This window comes from Schistocerca piceifrons, chromosome 8 (genome assembly GCF_021461385.2).
Source record: "Schistocerca piceifrons isolate TAMUIC-IGC-003096 chromosome 8, iqSchPice1.1, whole genome shotgun sequence".
Lineage (NCBI taxonomy): Eukaryota > Metazoa > Arthropoda > Insecta > Orthoptera > Acrididae > Schistocerca > Schistocerca piceifrons.
The window spans coordinates 492,949,328-492,972,052 of NC_060145.1; the positions used below are offsets into that span (position 1 = coordinate 492,949,328).

Sequence of the window (22,725 nt, forward strand, 5' to 3'; positions counted from 1 at the left end):
GTAGAGTTATTCTCAGACCAAGAAGTTAACATTTTTATTTGCATGTCTGGATGAACAGACATTAATAACCGACAGCTGTTTGATAATAATTTGAAATAAAGGAAATATCTTGGACTCTTAGCCATGTTATGTCAAAATAAATGAACAGCTGTTTTCTTGCTGTAGCTGTTGCTGTTTACAAGATTGGAGTGGACTTGAGGAAGCCCTTTCTCAGCCTCAACCTTGAGGATGCTGGAATGCGCCCACATAATGGACGGTTTTCCTAATGAGCTTGATTTGGTCTCTCCATGTCAGCAGCAATTTCATGACAAATATTTGGTGGTGCTGTGCCTGTGAGCTGGTAGAGTTTTGCAGGTGGCTTGGGTTTCAAACAACCTGTAATAAACCTACATGTTTCGTTTAGTGCTTCGTTTGCATGGCTGGATTTGTACGAGACCTGGTTTAGGAATTCAGGTACATCAGAACTCCAGAAGAAATTCAGTGATCAATTTGGTCGCAAGTCTTTTTATCATTTATTTCTTTGTTGAAAGTACAATCAACCTTTATTTTTAAATTTAATACTGAACTGTGTATGTAATTTGGACCAAACCATAGAAACTGAAGTAAATTACATTAATTAATATACAACATGTCAATCTTGTACTGCAGTAAAACAGTGTATGCAGTGTGTTTGCAGTCACTGTAAGAAACACACACAGTGTTTCTTCCTTACTGAAAAAGTCTTCATTACTAATAAATAAAAAAATTCATACAACAGTGAATGTTAAGTACTTGTATGATATTTGATTTGTTTATTCTGTACCATTTAACATTTCGTAGTTAACATGATCACTGGATGCCATGTCATCTGTAAATGAAAATGAAAGATACATAAAAAATGACTATACTGTAATTTGCTGATATTCTTCTTCCATTTAAAAGTGTTTGTTTACCTGAACATGATGAGCACTGTCTTAGTCTTCAAACAATTCCTTCACAGAATCTGTAACCTGTCCAAAAGTACCCTCACAAACATCACTTAGCATTTCAACCACCTGCTCTTCTGTCAGAGACCAATATGCTGCTTCTGCTGTATAAAAAGTTAAGGGATATGTTAACCGGCACAAAGCGTACACAAAGTTTGAGTACTATCAGGAAAACAGCATTCAGTAGGCTACAAATAAAGTCTTTCAATAGCTGAGGAAAAATGCTTTAAAGAATTTTAAATACACAACAATGTGTTATTTTTCTACCCACAATTCAAATTTAAGCATTTATAAAATCACTTACCCATTTTTCAAATTCACTGTGCATAACAACTGCCCCTCAAGACCAGTTATTTATTGACAATATCTTAAAATTCTGTGTTGGGTTCAAGTGTGCTATAACAGGCTACTTCTTCTTGACCCAAGCACTCCTCCGATTCTATACAGTGACCTCTAGCAAGACTTGGAGCATATTAGATACATATGGCATTAGACCAGCATTTCGAACTCTATGGAAAATGGAGGGCTTACTGCTTCCAGTGAATGACAGCCTGTATCTGGGAGTGCCTGGTGTCTCCACTGTGTCACGTGAACGTGGCAAAAAAAACTGTAGCAGAGTGTTGCATTATACATGGCACATCAACTACAGAAATTTTGAAAAATCAGTGATAGCATCACAGATGCACGTCAGTTCAACTTCGAGAATATGAGGATCCTCCCCCACACTACACATCAACTTATAGGTGCTCTGTAATAAAACAAGCAGTAAAAGTTTGCATGCGCACCTGTAGAGATTGAGGTTATCATCTTGGTGGTGCCTGGAGACAGAACGTTTTCAAGGAAATAAAAGCAAAAAATGTGATTCCTAAGGAGATAGGTGACAGGAGTGCTCTCTGTTCTCCTTGCTGATCTGCTGAATTTGTACCTGTGACCACACCCTCTAGGCGACATCACTCCCCCAACACAAGCAATGTCACCCGATCAGCAACAAGCTTGACCACTACCATAAAGTAGGCAGATTTTGCTACAGACAGACAGTCATTTCCTGACGAAGAAAATGGTAATTATCTTCAAAATCTCAAATTTTAAACTCATGTTTGATGTTGTCTGGGCACCAAGAAAATTTTATACATACCTTCAAGTGGATGGAGAGATACAAATCAGTTAAGAGAACAAGAAGAGCAATCTCTTGACTACTAGTTAATGTGGTGTTTTGCCTACAAGGGTCAGTCAGACACTGCCCAGGACATGAGATTCTGTGTGCCACTTCAACGAAACATTTTTGAACATCCATCTTACAGCCTGAGCGTTATCTGTCTGATTTCTACTATGTGGTGTATGCAAAAAAGTGGTTTTGCCCTGACACATTAACTACATTGGAGAACTGCAAGAGCCTGTCACTGGTGAATTGCAATATCAGGACCTGAATTTTATACAGAAGTATTTTTTAACTAGTTACAATTATGGGAAGTGCTAAAATCTGAATGTCATTACATTGAAAAGTAGTATAACGGTGTAAATAATGGATTTTTAAATAAATCTGTGAGATTAATTCCTAAATAGCCCTCACATTCATCCAAAATCTAAAGTATGACAAAAATATTGTTCCTGATCCACTCTATGGTTCTATTGTACAACGAGTTGTATTACTTGGAAATCCTACTGCTTACTATGCAGATAATGTAATTTGTTACATTCTCTCATTTTCTCTAACTTCTATGAACCTCTCACAGGCAGACAATCTGATTCAGATAACACAAAGTTAAATATTAAACAATGGGTAAGCTAAATATTACTTTTTGTTGTGCTCTTCAGCCTGAAGATAGGTTTGATGCAGCTCTCCAGATACTCTGTGCTGTGCAAGCCTCTTCATCTCTGAGTAGCTACTGCAAACCACATCCTCCTGAATCTGTTTACTGTATTCATCTTTTGGTCTCTGTCTATGACTTTTACTCCCTGCACTTCCCTCCAATACTACACTGGTGATCCTTTGAGGTCTCAGAGTGTGTCGTAGTAACTGATCCCTTCTTCTAGTCAGGTTTTGCCACAAATTTCTTTGCTCCCAATTGTATTACCTCCTCATTAGTCACATGATACACCCAGCTAATCTTCAGCAGTCTTATGTAAAAGTACATTCCAAAGCTTCTAGTCTCTTCTTGCCTAAACTGTTTATCATCCATATTCCATTACACCAATACAAATACTTTCCAAAAGACTTCCCAGCACTTAAATCTACATTCAGTGTTAACAAATTTCTCTTTTTCAGAAACACTTTTCTTGCAATTGCCATGGTACATATTATATCCTCTCTACTTCAGTCATCACCAGTTATTTTGCTGCCCAAACAGTGAAACACATCTAATACTTTAAGTGTCTTGTTTCCTAATCTCATTCCCTCAGCATCACCAGATTTAATTCTGCTATATTCCATTACTCTTGTTTTGCTTTTGTTGATGTTCATCTTATATACTCTTTTCAAGACACTATTCATTCTGTTCAGCCGTTCTTCCAAGTCATTTGCTGTCTGACAGATTTACAATGTCATCTGCACATCTCAAAGTTTTTATTTCTTCTCCATGGATTTTTATTCCTACTCTAATAAATTTTTCTTTTGTTTCCTTTAGTGATTACTCAATATACAGATTGAATAACATCAGGGATAGGCAACAACCCTGTCTCACTCCCTTCCCAAACACTGCTTCCCTTTCAGGCCCCTCGACTCTTACAAACTGTTGTCTGATTCCTGCACAAATTTCAAATGGTTTTCAGTCCTATATTTTACCCCTGTTACCCTTAGATTTTCAAAGATAGTTTGCCAGTCAACAATGCCAAAATTGTTGATTGGTTACTGTACAAGTTTAAATAACCTTTCGTTCCCTGTATTTTACCCCTTCTACCCTCAGAGTTGCAAAGAGAGTGTGCCAGTCAACAATGCCAAAAGCTTTTTCTAAGTCTACAAATCATACAGGGTGTACAACTTTGCTTCCGCCGTTTGCTGATTGGTGGCGACAATGATAAGTAGCGGTCGAAAGAAACAGATCGAAGATGTCAGGCAGTTAGATTGAACTGCGGTCAACATAATCTCATTCAAACATTAGTAGATTTGTCTCTGCATCATAAAGTTGTTCTTGATTGAAAATGTCAGTTTACGAGCCTAATTCTCTTCATTTGTGGGAGGTGTTACTGTTTTGTTTCAATATGAAGAAAGCAGCGGGTGAGTCTCATCGAATGCTCTCAAGTACATATGGTAAGGATGCTATTAGTGAAAGAAAGTGTCATGAGTGGTTTCAGCACTTCAAGAATGGTGATTTTAATGTAATAGACCAGCATAGTGGTGGAAGAGAGAATGTTTTCGGAGATGCAGAATTGGAGACATTGCTGAGTGAAGACCCGCATCAAACTCAAGAAGAATTGGCATGATTAGTGGGAGTGAAACAGCAAGCCATTTCAAGATGTCTCAAGGCTATGGGTATGATTCAGAGAGAAGGAACTTTGGTCCCATGTGAGCTGAAACCATGGGATGTAGAATGCTGTTTGTGAACAGTTGCTTCAGAAGCAAAAACAGAAGGGATTTCTGCATCACATTCTGCCAGGGACAAAAAATGGGTTCATTACAATAACCCTAAATGCAAAAAATCATAGGGTATCCCGGTTTCCATGTCGATGGCCAAACTGAATATCCACGGCTCCAAGATCATGCTCTGCATTTGGTGGGACCAGCTCGGTGTCGTGTACTAAGAGGTGTTAAAACCAAGAGAAACAATCACAGGTGCTGGTTATCGAATGCAATTAATGTGTTTGAGCAGAGCATTAAAAGACAAATGGCCCCAATACAGCGAGAGGCACAATAAAGTGATTTTGCAGCACAACAACGCTCGACGTCACATTGTAAAAGAGGTCGAAATGTACTTGGAAATGCTAAAATGGGAAGTCCTACCCCACCCGTCATATTCTCCAGACATTGCTCCCTCTCACTTTCACCTGTTTAGATCAATGGCACATGCCCTGGCTCACCAGCACTTCTGATCTCATGAAGAAGTCACAAATTGGATTGATTCCTGGATCGCTTCACAAGGTGAACAATTTTTTCACTGAGGGATTCGTACACTGCCCGAAAGATGGGAGAAAGTAGTGCCCAGCAATAGAAAGTCTTTGAATGATATGTGTATAACCAAATGTTGGTGAAAAAATGGCGGAAGCAATGTTGTACACCTTGTATAAATGTTGGTTTGTCTTTCCTTAACCTATTTTCTTTGAGAAGTTATATTACATCACGTATTCATAGGTTTCTCCATAATCCAAACTAGTGTTCTCTGAGGTCAGCTTCTACCAGTTTTTCCATTCTTCCATACAGAATTTGAGTTAGTATTTTGCAGGCATGACTTATTAAACTGATAGTTTGATAATATTCACACCTGTCAGCACTTCTTGTCTTTGGAACTGAAATTATTAAATTCTTCTTGAAGTCTACTTAACTTCTTGGTGACTAGATGGAATAGTTTTGATAGTTTTGTCATGGCTGACTCTCCCAAGGCTATCAGTAGATCTAACAGCAGAATGTTGTCTACTCCGGGAGCCTTGTTTTGACTTAAGTTTTCCAGCACTCTGTCAAATTCTTCTCACAGTATCATATCTCCCATCTCATCTTCATTTACATCCTCCTTCATTTCTATAATATTGTCTCAAGTACATCTCCCTTGTACAGACCCTGTATATAGTCCTTCCACCTCTCAGCTTTCCCTTCTTTGCTTAGGACCAGTTTCCCATTTGAGCTCTTGATATTCATACAGCTGCCTCTCTTTTCTCCAAAGGCCTCTTTAATTTTCCTGTACACTATATCTATATTTCCCCTAGTGAGATATGCTTCTAAATCCTTACATTTATTCCCTGGCCATTCCTGCCTAGTCATTTTGCACTTCCTGTCAATCTCATTTTTTAGACATTTGTATTCATCTTTGCTGCTTCATTTACTGCATTTTGTACTTTCTCCTTTCATCAGTTACATTCAGTACCTCTTTTGTTACTCAAATATTTCTACTATGCCACATCTTTCTGTGTATTTGATCCTCTGCTGCCTTCTCTATTTTGTCTCTCAAAGCTACCAATTTGTCTTCTACCATATTCCTTTACTCTGTTCCTGTAAATCGTTCCCTAATGCCTCCTCTGAAACCCTCAGAAACCTCTTGCTCTCTCGGTTTATCCACATTCCATCTCCTTAATTTCCCACCTTTTTCCAATTTCTGCAGTTTTAATCTACAATTCATAACCAACAAATTGTGGTCAGAGTCCACATATGCCCCAGAAAATGTCTAACAGTTTAAAACCTAGTTCCTAAATCTATGTCTTGCCATTACATAATCAATCTGAAACCTTCTGGTGTCTCCAGGTCTCTTCCACATATACAACCTTCTTTTATGATTCTTAAACCAAGTATAGCAACGATTAAATAATGTTCTGTGTAAAATTTGACCACACAGCTTCTTCTTTCATTCCTTCCCCCCAAGTCCATATTCACATATAATTTTTCCTTCTCTCACATTTCCTACTATTGGATTCCAGTTCCTCATCACAATTAAATTTTCATCTCCTTTAACTATATGAATAATTTCTTTTATCTCATCATACTTTTCTTCATCTCTTCAATATCTGTGGAGCCAGCTGACATATAAATTTGTAGTACTGTCGTAGGCGTGGGCTTTGTGTCTATTTTGGCTACAATAATGCATTCACTATGCTGTTCATAGTAGCTTACTCGCATCCCTCTCTTCTTATTCATTATCAAACTCACTCCTGCATTACTCCTATTTCATTTTGTTTGTGTAACCCTATATTCACCTGGCATGAAGTCCTGTTCTTCCTGCCACACAACTTCACCACTTTCCACTATATCTAACTTCAGCCTATCAGTTTTCCTTTTTAAATTTTCTAACCTACCTGCCCAAATAAGGGAACCAATATTCCACAGTCCGATTCTTATGATGCCAGTTTTGTTTCTCCTGATTAAGACATCCTTCTGAGTAGTCCCTGCCTGGAGATCCAAATGGGGGAATATTTTACCTCCAGAATTTTATCGAAGAGGAAGCTATCATCATTTAACAATACAGTAGAACTGCATGCCCTCGGAAAAAGTCTGACATTCACATTATTTTTATAGTCTTCAATAACCTTAACTATTTACTATGAAATAAGAGACAACATTTGATGTATATCTGTTATTCAAGACAGCTTTCCATAAGGATGCTTGTTTCAAATGCAACATTTTGTGACACGTAAGGTATCTTTACATTTTATACTGTAAGTGAGTATTTCCTCTATTTGTCTAATATACCTGAAGTTTCACAGTTTCATACTTCAGTTTAAGTGAACTGGGAAAAGTTCAAGATACTTACTTTTAACACTGAGATGGCCAAACAGCTCACATATTGCAGGATTGAAAGCATCATTTTGTTTTGCTCCTAAAAAGCACATGTACATACGTGTTAGTGACATCAGTGAAAGTTCAGTTCAAAGCATATTTGTATATGGTGATCTTTTCCTTTTCACCAAGCAGTTATACAGTCAACTGAATAAATCATGTATCATTTACTGAAACAAAGAAAGAAAATGCTTTAAGGGAAGATAACAATTTGCAATATGGTTGAGCTGTTGTGCAACAGACATGTTGTCATAACAAACAACTCTGACAGATGAGTAAGTACATTTCCAATTTTATGTGCCAATTTTATGTGCCTACTGAACAGCCTCATCCTGTATGACGAGTTACCTCCCACAGTTATTTCGTGTCTTTCGTACAAGATTTTCCATCAAGGTATTAGTAGTTTAGGATTGTACTGTATACATTCTTATCTGAAGGCCTTCTGTAAGGTAAATGAAAACTGTTTTGTGCAACTTAATTATTTATTTATTTTGTTGTCCAGTGATCCTATTGTGAATATATCACAGGGTACAGAATGACTTAGTTTCACAAGGAACGTTCTATGGCATTATTAAATGCCATTTGCTGTAACTGCCAATTCAATGTGCATGCCACTTCATAGTTTGAATGTGAAGTTTGTGCTTGATTCGGCCACTAGAGGCTTGCAGGCTGTGCCCACTGTTCGAACTAGTGAATGTATAGGCCAGAGTGCAAGGCTCCGCCAGCCACTTGTGTATTGTTAATTGTATTGGACCTTGTCTTCCTCAAATGTTTACTTCTCAGGTAATAAATTACAATTTTCTTGGGTTATAACACTTTTTGGCAATGGGTCCATGACTTCCACTTTAATCATTGGTCCTTTGAGTTTAATTTCCATGGAGATAGTGCAGGCACTGACAGTTTACAGCTTAATGACTAAATTGGGACAATTTGCAGTCCTAGCAACAACATACCCACCACCATTCCCTGCACACGATAATGCAGCAGAAGACTGGGAGACTTACAAAAAGCACTTGTGGCAACATTTCCAGGCATTTTGTATCACAGATGTAAACTTGCGTAAGGCTCTTTTTTTTTTTTTATCATGGATTTTACCTTGCATGTATCAAGCGTTGTATCAGCTCACCCCCTTACAAAAACCTTAAAGTCTTTCTTTCAATCAGATGTGTGAATTACTTTCTACTTATTACTGTAAACATGTTATTGCTGTTCACGTGAAGTTTTACTGTTGACAAAATAGCTGGCCAGGCAAACCTCTGAGCAGTGCTTCTGATCCTTTGAGAAATTATTTTGCGTTACAAAATCATCTGTCTGTTTGAGATGGAGTGCTGCTGTTAGCTGCAAAGGACACCATTCCACAGGCTGCAATCTCGTCTGTCCTTCAGTGTGAGGTTGCGCATTTATTACACTACTGGCCATTAAAATTGCTACACCACAAAGATGACGTGCTACAGACGCAAAATTTAACCGAGAGAAAGAAGATGCTGAGATATGCATATGATTAGCTTTTCAGAGCATTCACACAAGGTTGGCGCCGGTGGCGACACCTAGAACGTGCTGACATGAGGAAAGTTTCCAGCTGATTTCTCATACACAAACAGTAGTTGACCGGCGTTGCCTGATGAAACATTGTTGTGATGCCTCGTGTAAGGAGGAGAAATGCGTACCATCACGTTCCGACTTTGATAAATGTCGGATTGTAGCTTATTATGATTGCAGTTTATCGTATCGCGACATTGCTGCTCGCACTGGTCGAGATCCAATGACTGTTAGCAGAATATGGAATCGGTGGATTCAGGAGGGTAATACGAATCCCAATGGTCTCGTATCACTTGTAGTCGAGATGACAGGCATCTTAACCGCATGGCTGTTACGGATCGTGCAGCCACATCCCGATGCCTGAGTCAAGAGATAGGGATGTTTGCAGGACAACAATCATCTGCACAAACAGTTCGACGATGTTTGCAGCAGCACGGACTACCAGCTTGGAGACCATGGCTGCAGTTATTCTTGACATTGCATCACAGACAGGAACACCTGCGATGGTGTACTCAGACAAACCTGGGTGCACGAATGGCAAAACGTCATTTTTTCGAATGAATCCAGGTTCTGTTTACAGCATCATTATGGTTGCATTCATGTTCGGTGACATCGCAGTGAACGCACATTGAAAGCGTGTATTCATCATCACCATACTGGCATATCACCTGGCGTGACGGTATGGGGTGCCATTGGTTACTCGTCTCGGTCACCTATTGTTCACATTGACGGCACTTTGAACAGTGGACGTTACATTTCAGATGTGTTACGACCCATGGCTCTACCCTGGATTCGATCCCTGGAAAACCCTACATTTCAGCAGGATAATGCACGACCCCATGTTGTAGGTCCTGTACGGGCCTTTCTGCATACAGAAAATGTTCGACTGCTGCCCTGGCCAGCACATTCGCCAGATCTCTCACCAACTGAAAACGTCTGTAAAGCTGCATGCCCTCAGGAAAAATTACGGCTGTAGTTTCCCCTTGCTTTCAGCCGTTTGCAGTACCAGCGCAGCAGGCCGTTTTGGTTGATGTTACAAGGCCAGATTAGTCAATCATCCAGGCTGTTGTCCCTGCAACTACTGAAAAGGTTGCTGCCCCTCTTCAGGAACCACATGTTTGTCTGGCCTCTCAACAGATAACCCTCTGTTGTGGTTGCACCTATGGTATGGCTATCTGTACTGCTGAGCCATGCAAGCCTCCCCACCAACGGCAAGGTCCATGGTTCATGGGGGTGGGGATAAAGTATTTAAATATGCTTATAATAATTGAAAACATGCACACAAATAAGGATCTGGGAACGTATCTGAGTGTTATAGCTATGTGGATACTATACATTATGGTTCAGGAAGTATTCTATAGTGCAGAATGACTCTTGTAATAGGAACTGCCTTAAGCGTTTTTTAAGTAAAAGTTCACCATCACCAAGACAATTTGTGAAGGAAGGGCATTAAAATCTTACAGCCACTGAAATGGATTCCTTTCCATACCACACTCAGGTTCATATGCTTATAGTGGATATCTTAATTTCTTCTATCCTGATACATCCTATTGGGCTTAAAAATTTGTCTTTATTCCCTTCTTACATGCTCCTGGTAGAGTATACATTGTGCAATATGTCAGGACGTCAAGTTCATTAAAAAAATTTCTAGAGTGGACTCCACTCTTGTTTCTTATGACCTATTTCTACACATATAGTACTTTCCTAGCCAGTGGTGATTTCCCCTAAATATGATTTGATATGTTGTAATGGCATGAAAATAACTGTCATAAGCTGATTTTTATAATTTCCATACTTCTACAATGACAGACAAAATGTGAAGCCAAAGCTGAAAAACACAGTCATTTGCAAAGATCCAGGATGTGGTATGACCACTTTAGTTTACTATCAGTACATAAACCCAAGTATTTTAAGTATCCTCCCCAGTTATCTGCCGGTCCGCCAGTTTTCTCCTGTGTCTTCAGCTTCAGAGGCTGTGTGAAAATGAGTAAAGTTTATTTCAGTATAATTTACAAAAAGACTATTTATGCTAAACTAGTTCACTGTATCCTTAAATATCTTAACTGACACCTCAAGTTTTTCTAATGAATTACCAGTAAGTATCATATGGTAACCAGCAAATATGGTATTCATCTTTCAGTTGTCCCTTCTCTGTTTAGTACTGCCTTGGCATCTGTGCTCTTGATATTCATACAATAGCTTCTCTTTTCTCCAAAGGTTTTTCTAATTTTTCTATATGTTGCATCTATCTTCTCTTAGTCCTTCATGTCTGATTGGTTGGTTTGGTGTGAAAGGGACTAAACTGCAAGATCATCAGGACGAATGGAAACAACTTCCATGGGCAAAACATAATGTCAGATCAGTCGAGTTGGTGTCGTCTGCTAGCACCAGAGGCAACAGATCAGGAACATTAAGATGCCACCTCAAAGCAGCCAAATCAGGGCAGTCTATGAGTAAGTGGGCCACTGTCAGCCAGGCTCCATAATTTCAGTGAGAGGGATCCTCACATCTGAGAATGTGGCTATGGGTTAGCAAAGTGTAGCCAATGCGGAGGCTACAGAGGATGGTGAATTCTCTGCGAGAAGCATGCAGTGAAGACTGTCACATGGCCATGGTCTCCTCAATTGTCCTCAGTTTGTTTGAAAGATCAGTGCAGACCATTCCGAGATCCAGACTTCCAGCAATCAATGGCATATAAACGACCATAGGTCCAGTTCTGGAAGTCCCATTTTGAGAATTGGCATCTTGGTGGCCAGCTTGGCCAACCAGTCAGCTTGTTCATTTCCCAAAACGAAAACAACTGACGGAGGTCAGAGACAAGATTCTCAATAGCTGTAACCAGAAGCTAAGGGGAGTAGCACTGGTCTATAGCTTGAAGGCTACTAGAGGAGTCAATACCTACAGATTAGGCCAATGCAATAACAGACATGGCTAAGGGCTAATTTAATGGCCATCAATTCAGCAGTGAAGACACTGCTGCCCTCTGGCAGAGAGTGGAGTTCACTACACTGTGCATGTGTGTACACAATTGACTGTTGAGCCATCGGTGAATAACGTTTCTGAAACAGGTACTTCTCAAGAACAGCCAAGAACAGGCAGTGAAAAATCATGGGGTCAACGGAATATTTTGGACCAAAGGAGACTTTGAGGCAAATCTGAGGACAGGGCACAAGCCATGGGAGAAGATGCAATGTCTCCTTGATCAGAGGCAACAGTGGAGGAAGCTGCAATTCCGAAGAGCATGACTGGATGCTGCAGCAATTGTAAACCCATTTCTGGGTCACCGCTTGGGAGGTGGAGCTCCCACCCAGGGAAAACGACATGGTAGCTGGAATATTCAGCGAAGCTACGAATGCGTATAGCATAATTCAGCAGCTGTTGTTGGCACCTGATAGGTAATGAACTAACTCCAGCCTCGACTAGTAGGCTGTTCAGAGTGGCTAGTCACAAATTGGACCTCACAATGATGAATGGGTCCAATATCCGCAATACTTAGGGAGATGCTGAACCATATGAAGACTCCTACAGCCAAGATAGGACTGGATCAGGGCTTTGTACAGCCACAAAAGGGTAGAGTGATCTTTTTGGTTGGTTGGTTTGGAGATTAAAGGGGCTAAACTGCAAGGTTATCAGTCCCTTTTTGCTTAGTCACATAGGTCTCAGATTAAAACCACACCCCAAATTAATCTTAATGCTTGAAACCCAGGACAGGGATGGGAGGGGGGAGCAAAATGCATAAAACTATATGTAACCGTACTGATGTAGAAAACGGTAGTATCAAACCAAAATTGAAAACATTAAGAAAAAGGAAAAAAGTGGTAAAAGGTATTAAAAAACTATATAGCGGATGGCCTTGGCTGGCTGATTGCAAGAATAAAAGAGCCAGCCACTCTGCAACACACTAAAATCCCCAGCCTAAAAACACAGTAAGGGAAAAGATGAACACCAATTAGAACAGACAGCACCAGAGGCAGCAAGGAAAAATTAAAATGCAGTTAGGGTGACGGCATGAAATATGAGGGTAAGGTGCCCACCCTTAAATACAACAATAAACCCCCCTTCACAGATGAAACTGAGGTACTGAGGCATTGACACCTAAAAGAGAAGGGAGCATGTCAGAGAGATTAAAAGTCTGGTTCAGGGCGGCTAAATTTTGACAGTTCAACAAGATGTGGACCACTGTCAAGTGTGAACCACAGTGACACTGAGGTGGGTCCTCGCGATGTAGAAGGTGACAGTGAGTCAACCAAGTATGGCCAATGCAGAGCCGGCAAAAGACAACGGAGCCCTTGTGAGAGACTTGTATGGGGGACCTCAACACATTCATTGTCTCCTTTACCGGACGTAACTTATTCGGCAAGCACGAGGAGTTCCATTCCGTATTCTAGAGTCCAAAAACCTCGTAGCATAATACTAATCGAAGATCAGATTCTGGTATGCCAATCTACAGACTCGGTTTACAAGTAGCCTCTTTGGCTAGTTTGTTGGCAAGTTCATTTCCCGGGATTCCGGAATCTATACAAAGACCACCGACTGTACACATTGTTTGAGGATTAAACAGACTCTTGGATAGCCATTATCAAAGGATGGCGAGGACAGTACTGGTCGGGATATTTAAGGGCACCCAAGGAGTCGCTACAAATGACGAAGGTCTCCCAGTGCAGGAACAGATGCGCTCAAGAGCATGAGAGATGGTACCAGCTCAGCAGTGAAAACCCTGCAGCCATCTGGCAAGGAGCACTGTTCAGTACATTGTGCAACACAATGTGACCATCAACCATCGAGTCATTCATGCAAACTACCTCTGAACCCTGGGACGTGTCAAGAATAGAGAGAAACAGGTGGCGAAGGGCCGCTGGATGAACCAAGTCTTTTGGGACCTGTCATAGGTCCAGATGAAGCTGTGACCAATGTATACACCATGGAGGTGTACGTGAGTCAATCCAAGGAGGGAAAAACTCAGGTAACAGAGAGAAAGAGTCGAGTTCAGTGAGAAGGGACTGGTCACAGACTGTAATTGTAATCCCTGTTCTGGGCCACCATTGCAGGAGATGGATCGCCATGTTATGGAAAAAGAGACGGTAATTTGGATGTTTAGGTGAGCTACAAGTGTGTGTGGTATAGCTGGCAAGAAGTTCTTGTCGTCTGACCTGCAAAGCAGAAACCCGAGCTTCCATAAGTAGGCTGTTCACAGGGCTTGTTCGGAAAGCTCGCATCACAAGTCAGACTTCACAGTGGTGTATAGAATCAAGCATCTCCAATGCTGAGGTTGATGCTGAACCATATGCCAGGCTCCCATAGTCAAGATGGGATGGTACAAGGGCTTTGCACAACTGCACAGTGTGGAGTGATCTACACCCCACTCAGTGTGACTCTGGCATCAAAGAATGTTAAGGTACTGCCGGCACATTTGCTTAAGCTGACAAAAATGGGGAAACCAAGTTACGCAAGTGTTGAAAACGAGTCCTAAAAAGTTATGAGTCCACTACTGGTTGATTAAGGATATGCTACATTAAGGAGATGGTCATCAAGATAAAGTTGTGGGTGCAGGTGAACTGTACAATGATGACAGAAGTGCAGGACACAAGTATTGGCGGCTGAAAACTGAAAACTGTGGGTAAGAGTCCATGTCTGCACCTTTCATATGGCTCCCTGCAGTCAATGTTCAGCCACTATGAGCGAAAGGAAATGCAAAAACCGTCAGCATATAAGAAGGGTTAATGGCCCTACAAAGAGTGGGACAAGCAGTACAGAGCCATTCTATTCGGTATGAGGGATATTGTGTGAAGCACCAACTCAAACTGTGAAGGTGTGGCGCAACAAAAAGTTCTGTATAAAAATTGGGAGTGAGCTCTGGAAATGTCATTTGTGTAATGTAGTGAGGATAGGGTGTCACCAAGTGGTGTCATATGCTTTTGCCTGGTCAAAAAAGATGGCAATAAGGTGGTGGAAAATGGCCGCTCAGCTGACAGACTCCAGGTATACCAAGTTGCCAGCGGTGGAGCGACCTTCGCAAAAACTGCCCTGGGATGGAGCAAGAGGCCACTGAGATTCAAGGAGCCAATGCAACTGCTGGCTCACCATACATTTGAGCAGCTTGTACAGAACATTGTTGAGGCTAATAGGATGATAGCTACCCGCATCTAGCAGGATCTTACCAGGTTTTAGCACTGGAATGACGATACTTTCTCACCATTGTGACGGGAATGCGTCAGTGCTTCAGAGGCAATGGGAGATGGCAAGGAGGTAGCACTGATAATCTGCTGAGAGATATTTAATCATTTGCTGATGGATGTGGTCTGCTATTGGCATGGCTGAAACATTGACTGCAGGGAGCCATATGAAAGGTACAGTCATGGGCTCTTACCCACAGCTTTCAGTTTTCAGCCGCCAAGACTTGTGTCATGATCTGTCGTCGTCATCATACGTTTCACCTGCACCCACAACTTGTATTTGGACAATGTGCAAGGGCATTGAGAAATTTCCACTCACTGAATGGAGTATTGTTTGGTTCAGGGTGGTGTTTAGTTAAAGATAGGTATTGTAGTTCCACCTGCTATTTTAGGGTATGAAAGGCGGGGTGGTAATTCTCAGAGTTTCAAGCATAATTCTCGGCAAAATGCTCTGTGATTGTGTGTGTGTGGTCAGTATATGTAGCTCCATATGTGGAAATCCCAGACATACCTGCAGGCATCTGATATCCATAAAGGCATTTGAGCTTAGTCCAAACCTGGTTTGTGTTCCAATGGTGGAGATGTACCATTCCCAGCACTCCTGCTTCTGTCTTTTGATTAGCTGATGGACTTGGTCAGGGAGTTGTTTGAAGGCAATGAAATACTCCACTGATGGGCACTGCTTATGATGTTGTAGGGCCTGCCTGTGATCTCTAATGGCAACAATGATTTCCGGCGACCACCAAGGCACTGTCTTCTGCCGGGGTCAGCCACAGGAATAAGGCAGCTGCAGAAACAATGGTTGTAGTAACATTCTGGATCACCACAAAAATGTTGCCAAGCAATGGAAATCCAATGGGGGTAGCAGAGGTGGAAGTGTCCCAGCCAGCCATGGTAAGAGCCCACCTGGGCAAGCGTCCAGGTGAGAGCTGCCGGGGAAGGCACAGGAACAGCGGAAGGTGGTCACTACCACACAAGCTGTCGTGAGCGCTCCGGTGTACATATGGTAGGAGGTCAGGACTGGAAACTGAGAGATCTATGGCCAAGTACGTGCCATGTGCCACACTGAAATGAGGTGGGGTACCTGTTGAGTTAGTAGATTCTCGAGATCCTTACCATGGGCAATAATCTTGGTTCCATCCCACAAAGGGTTAAGGGCATTGAAATCACCAAAAGGTAGGAAAGGTGGGGGGAGTTGAGAAATTAGTGCAGCCAATACATTTTGTGGTACTTCACCATCAGGAGAAAGGCAGATGTTGCACATGGTAATTTCCCTTATTGTCCTAACCCTGACGGCCACAGCTTCTAAAGGTGTTTGAAGGTGCATAGGTTTACTATAGACAGAGGTAAAGACATTTAGACATACTCCACCTCACATCCTGTTACAGTAATTATGATTTTTGTAATACCCCCAATAGCCATGAGGGACAGGGGCCTGCATTGCTGGAAACCAAGTTTCCTGAAGGGCAACACAGCAAGCAGGTGTAATGCTTAAGAGTTATCATAGCTCAGCCAGATGGGGGAAAAACTGCCTAGTTCCACTGGAGGATGATGCTTTCGGTGGGCTGGGAACGCATGCAGGGACCAAGGAGACAGTTTACACCTCAGGTCATCTGTCACCACCAGTTGAGTGCTTGTATGTATGACTGCAGGGCTGTTTGCCCTCTCCCTTCTCTTTAGGGGCTTGCTAGGAGGGCTTCTCTGAAGTAGCTTCAGGTACAGGAGAAGACTGCAAAGCCATTTGGCAGCCACTGGCTGGTGTCAACTTTTGCACAGGAATTGACCTTGGAAGGTAGTGTCCCAAGGGGTCCCTTCCATGTGTAGCACGTTGCTCCCACAGTGCATGCTTTAGGAGCAACAGAAGAAGAAGTGTCCCCAGCCATCAAGTGGGGGTGGGGGGAGCAATGTAATCCGATGACCCTGAGGGCCCACTGTGCAAGGCAGAGTGAGGGCAAGCTAGGGGGACGGACATGTGAAGATCCTACAGCCACTGCTAGACCATTGATGGCCACCAGAAAGAGGGAGAAGCTCAATACAGAGCCTTGTGGGACCATGTTCTCTTGGATATGGGGGGTACTGAGTGAAACTCCCACTTAAACCTGGAACATGTGGTGTGGCAGGAAGTTCTTGACACAAACTGGGGGTGGACCGTGGAGGCTCCACTTGTGTAACGTAGTAAGGATGTGGCGATGCCATGTCATCGGATAATCCTTCTGTAGGTCTAAAAAGACAGTAATCAGTGCCGATGATGTGCAAAGGCCACCAGATGGTGAACTCAAGGTGAACCAAATTATCAGCAGTGTAGCAGCCTCTGCGAAAACCACCCTAATATGCAGCCAAAAGGCCCTGAGACTCAAGAAGCCAATACAGTCCCTTGCTCACCATGTGTTCGAGCAACTTACAGAGAATGTCAGTAAGGCTGATTGGGCAATAACTGTTTATCTTGAGGGGGTTCTTACCCAGTTTCAATACCAAAACTACTGTGCTTTCTTGCCACTAATATGGGAACTCACCCTCATTCCAGTTTCAACTAAAGAGCGCAAGTATGTAACGTTGACAATCCACTAAGAGATGTTTCAGCACTTGGTTGTGAATGACAACTGACCCTGGGACTGTATCAGGGCAATGGGATAGGGCACTGGAGAGTTCCCATTCACTGAATGGAGCATTACATGGCTCCAGGTGGCAGGCAGTAAACAATAAGCATATTTGCTCCTCCTCGTTTTGTGGGCTGAAAGGCAGGATGTTAGTTCTCAAACGCAGATGTGTGAGCATAATGCTCAGTCAAGTCCTTGGCAACAGCATCTGGATTAGTATAAATAGCACCATCTAAGGAAATACTTGGTACACATGCAGGGTACTGGGTGTTGTAGAGTCATCTGATCTTTGCCCATAGCTGTGATGAAGAGGTACATAATCTGATAGTGGAAACGTACCATTCCCAAGATTCTTGCATTCATCATTTTATGAGGTAGTGAATATGGTCACAGAGCCATTTAAAGGCAATGAGGTGCTCCAGTGAAGGGTGTCACTTATGGCACGGGAGAGTTCGACTATGATCTCTAATGGCTGCAGCCTTTTCTGGGGTCCACCGGCATATTGTCTTCTGATGGGGGATTGCTAAGGAAGAGGGGATGGCTTGGTTGGCTGCCAAAAGAATGGCTGCCATTGTATGCTGAACAGATGCATCAATATTGCCTTTCAGTGGGGAGCTAAGGACGACAGCAGAGGTGGACCTACCCCAGTCAGCGTTACGGAGAACCCAAATAGGTGGGTGTCCAAGAAAGCAATGCTGAGTAAGGGACAGGAAGAATGGGAAGTGGTCACTACCACACAGGTCATCGTGAGCCCTCCAATGGTAGAAGACCAAGACTGCAAAAGGAGAGATCAATGGCCAAGTGAGTCCTGGCTGCCACAGTGATGTTGTGGAGGCACCAGAGTTCAAGAGGCAAAGATCAGGTTATGCCAGTAAAGTTTCAACGTCTTTACCATGGCCAATGATCATTGTTCCACCTCAAAAATGGTTATCGGCATTGAAGTTGGCAAGGCTAGGAAAGATGGTGGAAGCTGAGTGAGTAAGGCAGACAGGACATCCTCATATCGGAAGGGATATAATTTATACAGACTCCAGCACAGACGTAAAAACTTGACCCGATATCCTCTCCTAGTCAATACAATTCTTAAAATAACCTCAGTAGCCATGAAAGGCAAGAGTCTGAGTTGCTGGAAACCACATTTCTTGGATCGCAATACAGAATGCAGGGTACGTGCTTAAAAGCTTCCTTAGCTCAGCAGGTGGTGGGTCATATATAAAGTCCAGTACATATGTACAAGCTCAACCTAATACCCTCTCATAGTCGGTATGATTCTTGAAATAAACTTGGTAGCCACAAAGAGGTGGAGTTCAAGTTGCTGGAAACCTGCAAAAGGGGAGGGAGGAGAAGAGAGGGAGCTGGTTATGACATAGGGTCATGTACTGCCACCAGTTGAGACATCAGGGGTCTACTGATATAGGTTCTGGGGTCATTGCCTGGGAAGATTTGGCACCTCAGGGGCCTCTAGGATCTCCAACTTGGGCACAGAAGAAGTACACGCAGAGTTCCTTGACATGGGAGTCACCAGAGTTTACTTTGCTTCAGGTGATTACTTCTGGTCTTTCTTGTCCCCCCTTCTCCTTAGAAGGTGAGGACTGAGAAGGTTTCCCCAAACTGGTTTTAGGAACAGAGGGAGAACAAGAAGTCTGACAGCCAGCAGCCTGTAGTTCCTTCAGCCACAGGTTGGCATCTGGCTGATGACCAGCAGGAGCCATGGAAGAAAGAGTATCAAGGGACCTCTTTCTAAATAGACAAGCCACAAGAGGATGAGGTGCCTCCAGCTGGGGGATGGGGACCAGTGTCCAGGCAGGTAGAGCACCAGTGTCCCCAACAACCTGGGGAGCATGTATGAGCAGATGGCAATGAGCGCCCACTATAAATGGGACAACAGAGGAAGGCACTGTCAACACAGAAGTTGACGGCATTGCAGTTGTAGCATAAGATTGGCCCATTTGTATGGGATTTAGACACTCATACTTTTTTTCTGGCTTCCTGAAATTTGAGCTTGTCCAGAGTCTGATAATCTCGGATTTTCTTCTCACATTTATAAAAATAGCAATCTGGTGAGCAGTGAGAGTGGAGCTTGCCACAGTTTACACAGATGGGGGAGGGGCACAAGGAATATTCGTGTGCAGCAGATGTCTGCAATCCTTGCAGACAGGGGTAGCAATGCAACGGGAAGACATATGTCCGAACTTCATACACCTGAAGCATTTCTTAGGAGGAGGAACATAGGGTTTCACATCAAACCGGCAGACCATCACCTTGACCTTAGGCAATCTATCACTCTCGAAAGCCAAGATGAAGGCCCCAATAGCATCTCTGTTTTCCCTTGGTCCCCTGTGAACACAACAGATGAAGTGCACATCCCATTGCTTTAATCGGCCTGCAGCTCATTGTCAGATTGCAGAAGAAGGTCATCGTAAAAGATGATGACCTGGACCATACTGACAAGAGAATGGTCCAATAAGACATGTCAAAAAGCTGAAAACTGCCAAATTCATAGCATGCCAGGTGGTGGTAGAAATGTACACCCCTACTAGCACTGTAGCAACTGCACATGCAGAACTAGGCACACACACTACCGAGGTAGGCGGTACATTTGTAAACAGGAAACACGACACAACCCGATCGTAATTTGTAAAGAACTTTTCAGGTTACCATTCGTTGGTAGTGTCTCTGACACTACAGTACACAGTTACCATTCTCTCGAATTAGCCACTCATGCAACATCTATTACAAATTATCAGTTGCTTTTACCAGTATTGGTAAGTACTGACAATACAACTAAAGCTGAATTAACATTTACTGTGCTCTTATGAGGCATGTCTGCTAATAGTACCTTTTTTTCTTCCAGTTTCACACAGTAATGTCGAATATAGTTAACTTTCTCAATTTAGCAATGACGAAATATGAGGGATGTAAAGAGAGAGAGAGAGAGAGAGAGAGAGAGAGAGAGAGAGAGAGAGAGAGAGAGAAGAAAATAAAATAAAAGTACATGCTGCAATAGCTTTCAGCAGCAAAGAAAAGGCAGTAAAATATTGGTTAAACTAAGGAGGGAAAAAACGCTTGTAGTTATGCAGTGTGCAAAGGCATTTTTGTTTCATAAAATCAGTGTGTGAACTGTACAAATGGAAGAATGAACTACATGAAGTAAGAATTACGTGTCAAATGGAAACCCGAAACCATCTGAATGAAAAATTGTTCGAAAGATTTAGAACTGCTTGTGAGAGGCTATGCACCGTTACCGATTGAGATCTACGAGACTAGGCCCTCCGAATTGCATCTGACATGAACATTACTAATTTCCAGGGTTTGTGAACCTGGCTTTGCAGGTTCAAGAAATTGCACAAAATTGGAAGTCACAAAATTACCAAGTTTATGTCGCGTAAATGCGTAAAGCAGCTACCAGTGATAGACAATGCTATAGAAAAATTCAAAGCTGACAAAGACGAAACTTGCTGTTATTCACTGCTCACCAGATTGCTATTTTTATAAATATGAGAAGAAAATCCAAGATTATCAGACTCTGGACAAGCTCAAATTTCAGGAAGCCAGAAAAAAAGTACGAGTGTCTAAATCTCATACAAATGGGCCAATCTTATGCTACAACTGCAATGCCGTCAACTTCTGTGTTGACAGTGCCTTCCTCTGTTGTGCCATTTATAGTGGGTGCTCATTGCCATCTGCTCATACATGCTCCCCAGGTTGTAGGGGGCACTGGTGCTCTACCTGCCTGGACACTGGTCCCCATCCCCCAGCTGGAGGCCCTCATCCTCTTCTGGCTTGTCTATTTAGAAAGAAGTCCCTTGATACTCTTTCTTCCATGGCTCCTGCTGGTCATCAGCCAGATGCCAACCTGTGGCTGAAGGAACTACAGGCTGCTGGCTGTCAGACTTCTTGTTCTCCCTCTGTTCCTAAAACCAGTTTGGGGAAACCTTCTCAGTCCTCACCTTCTAAGGAGAAGGGGGGACAAGAAAGACCAGAAGTAATCACCTGAAGCAAAGTAAACTCTGGTGACTCCCATTTCAGTGAACTCTGCATGTACTACTTCTGTGACCAAGTTGGAGATCCCAGAGGCCCCTGAGGTGCCAAATCTTCCCAGGCAATGACCCCAGAACCTATATCAGTAGACCCCTGATGTCTCAACTGGTGGCAGTACATGACCCTGGGTCATAACCTGCTCCCTCTCTTCTCCTCTGTTTATAACAATGAAAGAACTGTGTGCACACTGCACTGTACCATTTTGGGGTGAAAAAAAGACAGAGTTGGTTGCCCAATCAATGAATCCAATGATACATTCATATACAATAATGCCAGTTGTAAGTATGAGTGGTTTACTGTTTCTGCAGCTGTGTAGCTGTCTTCAAGAACTGCAAGGCAAATTAGGGAAGAAATGGACTGTTTAGTTGCAAAAATCTTGTAATCAATGTATCAAAATCTGAAAAATGAGAAAGGATTATTTTCAACATTTTTTTTGAAGTGGGTGCACAAACTAATTCATTGTTTTTGTTTGATTCATGCTGTGGACATAATGATGCCTCTATTTCTGTAAGAGAACGACAAAAAATCTGTATATGTAACATGGATTACATCTGGAACTACTAGTGCGATTCATCCTCTCAAAGCAACAGTGGAAAGCATTTTTCAGGGAATTATCAGACAACATAATTTCCAATACCTCTCTTTTATTTCAGGTTTATCAGTGGAACAGTATTCTTAAGCTCCAGTCATTTGTGCATCACCAGTTTTCTTCACCACAGTTACAAATCTGATCAAGTATGCCTGGTATGCACAGCAATATGCAGAACAACAGCTGGGACCATTTCTGATTCCATCCCAGTTCTGTCTAAATACAACTAGTGGTTCCTGCAAAGTGCCCGACTGTGTCAATTTTTCCTTTGTCCGATGTGCCTAGTGCAAGAAAAATGTTTGTTTTTATCATTCAATTGACACTTAGTATATCTGTGATGATTACAGGGAATAAACAAAGAACTGTTTCACTGATAGTCAAATGTACAACATTCAAACATTATTAT

General features: G+C 42.3%; 1 protein-coding gene across 6 annotated transcripts in view; it reads right to left on the reverse strand.

The window, feature by feature from the left end:
* Positions 1-546: 546 nt before the first annotated feature.
* LOC124711942 (GDP-D-glucose phosphorylase 1) overlaps positions 547-22,725 on the reverse strand; it is an 83,589-nt gene continuing 61,410 nt past the window's right edge. For 2 of the 6 annotated variants that reach the window (XM_047242206.1, XM_047242202.1), the window contains exons 6-8: positions 7,355-7,420; positions 933-1,069; positions 547-847 (exon numbers count right to left, since the gene is read on the reverse strand). In XM_047242206.1, coding sequence (XP_047098162.1) covers positions 954-1,069; positions 7,355-7,420 — 182 coding nt within the window. In that variant the 3' untranslated portion in view covers positions 547-847; positions 933-953. The other 4 variants (XM_047242205.1, XM_047242207.1, XM_047242209.1 and 1 more) reach the window with 4 other exon arrangements.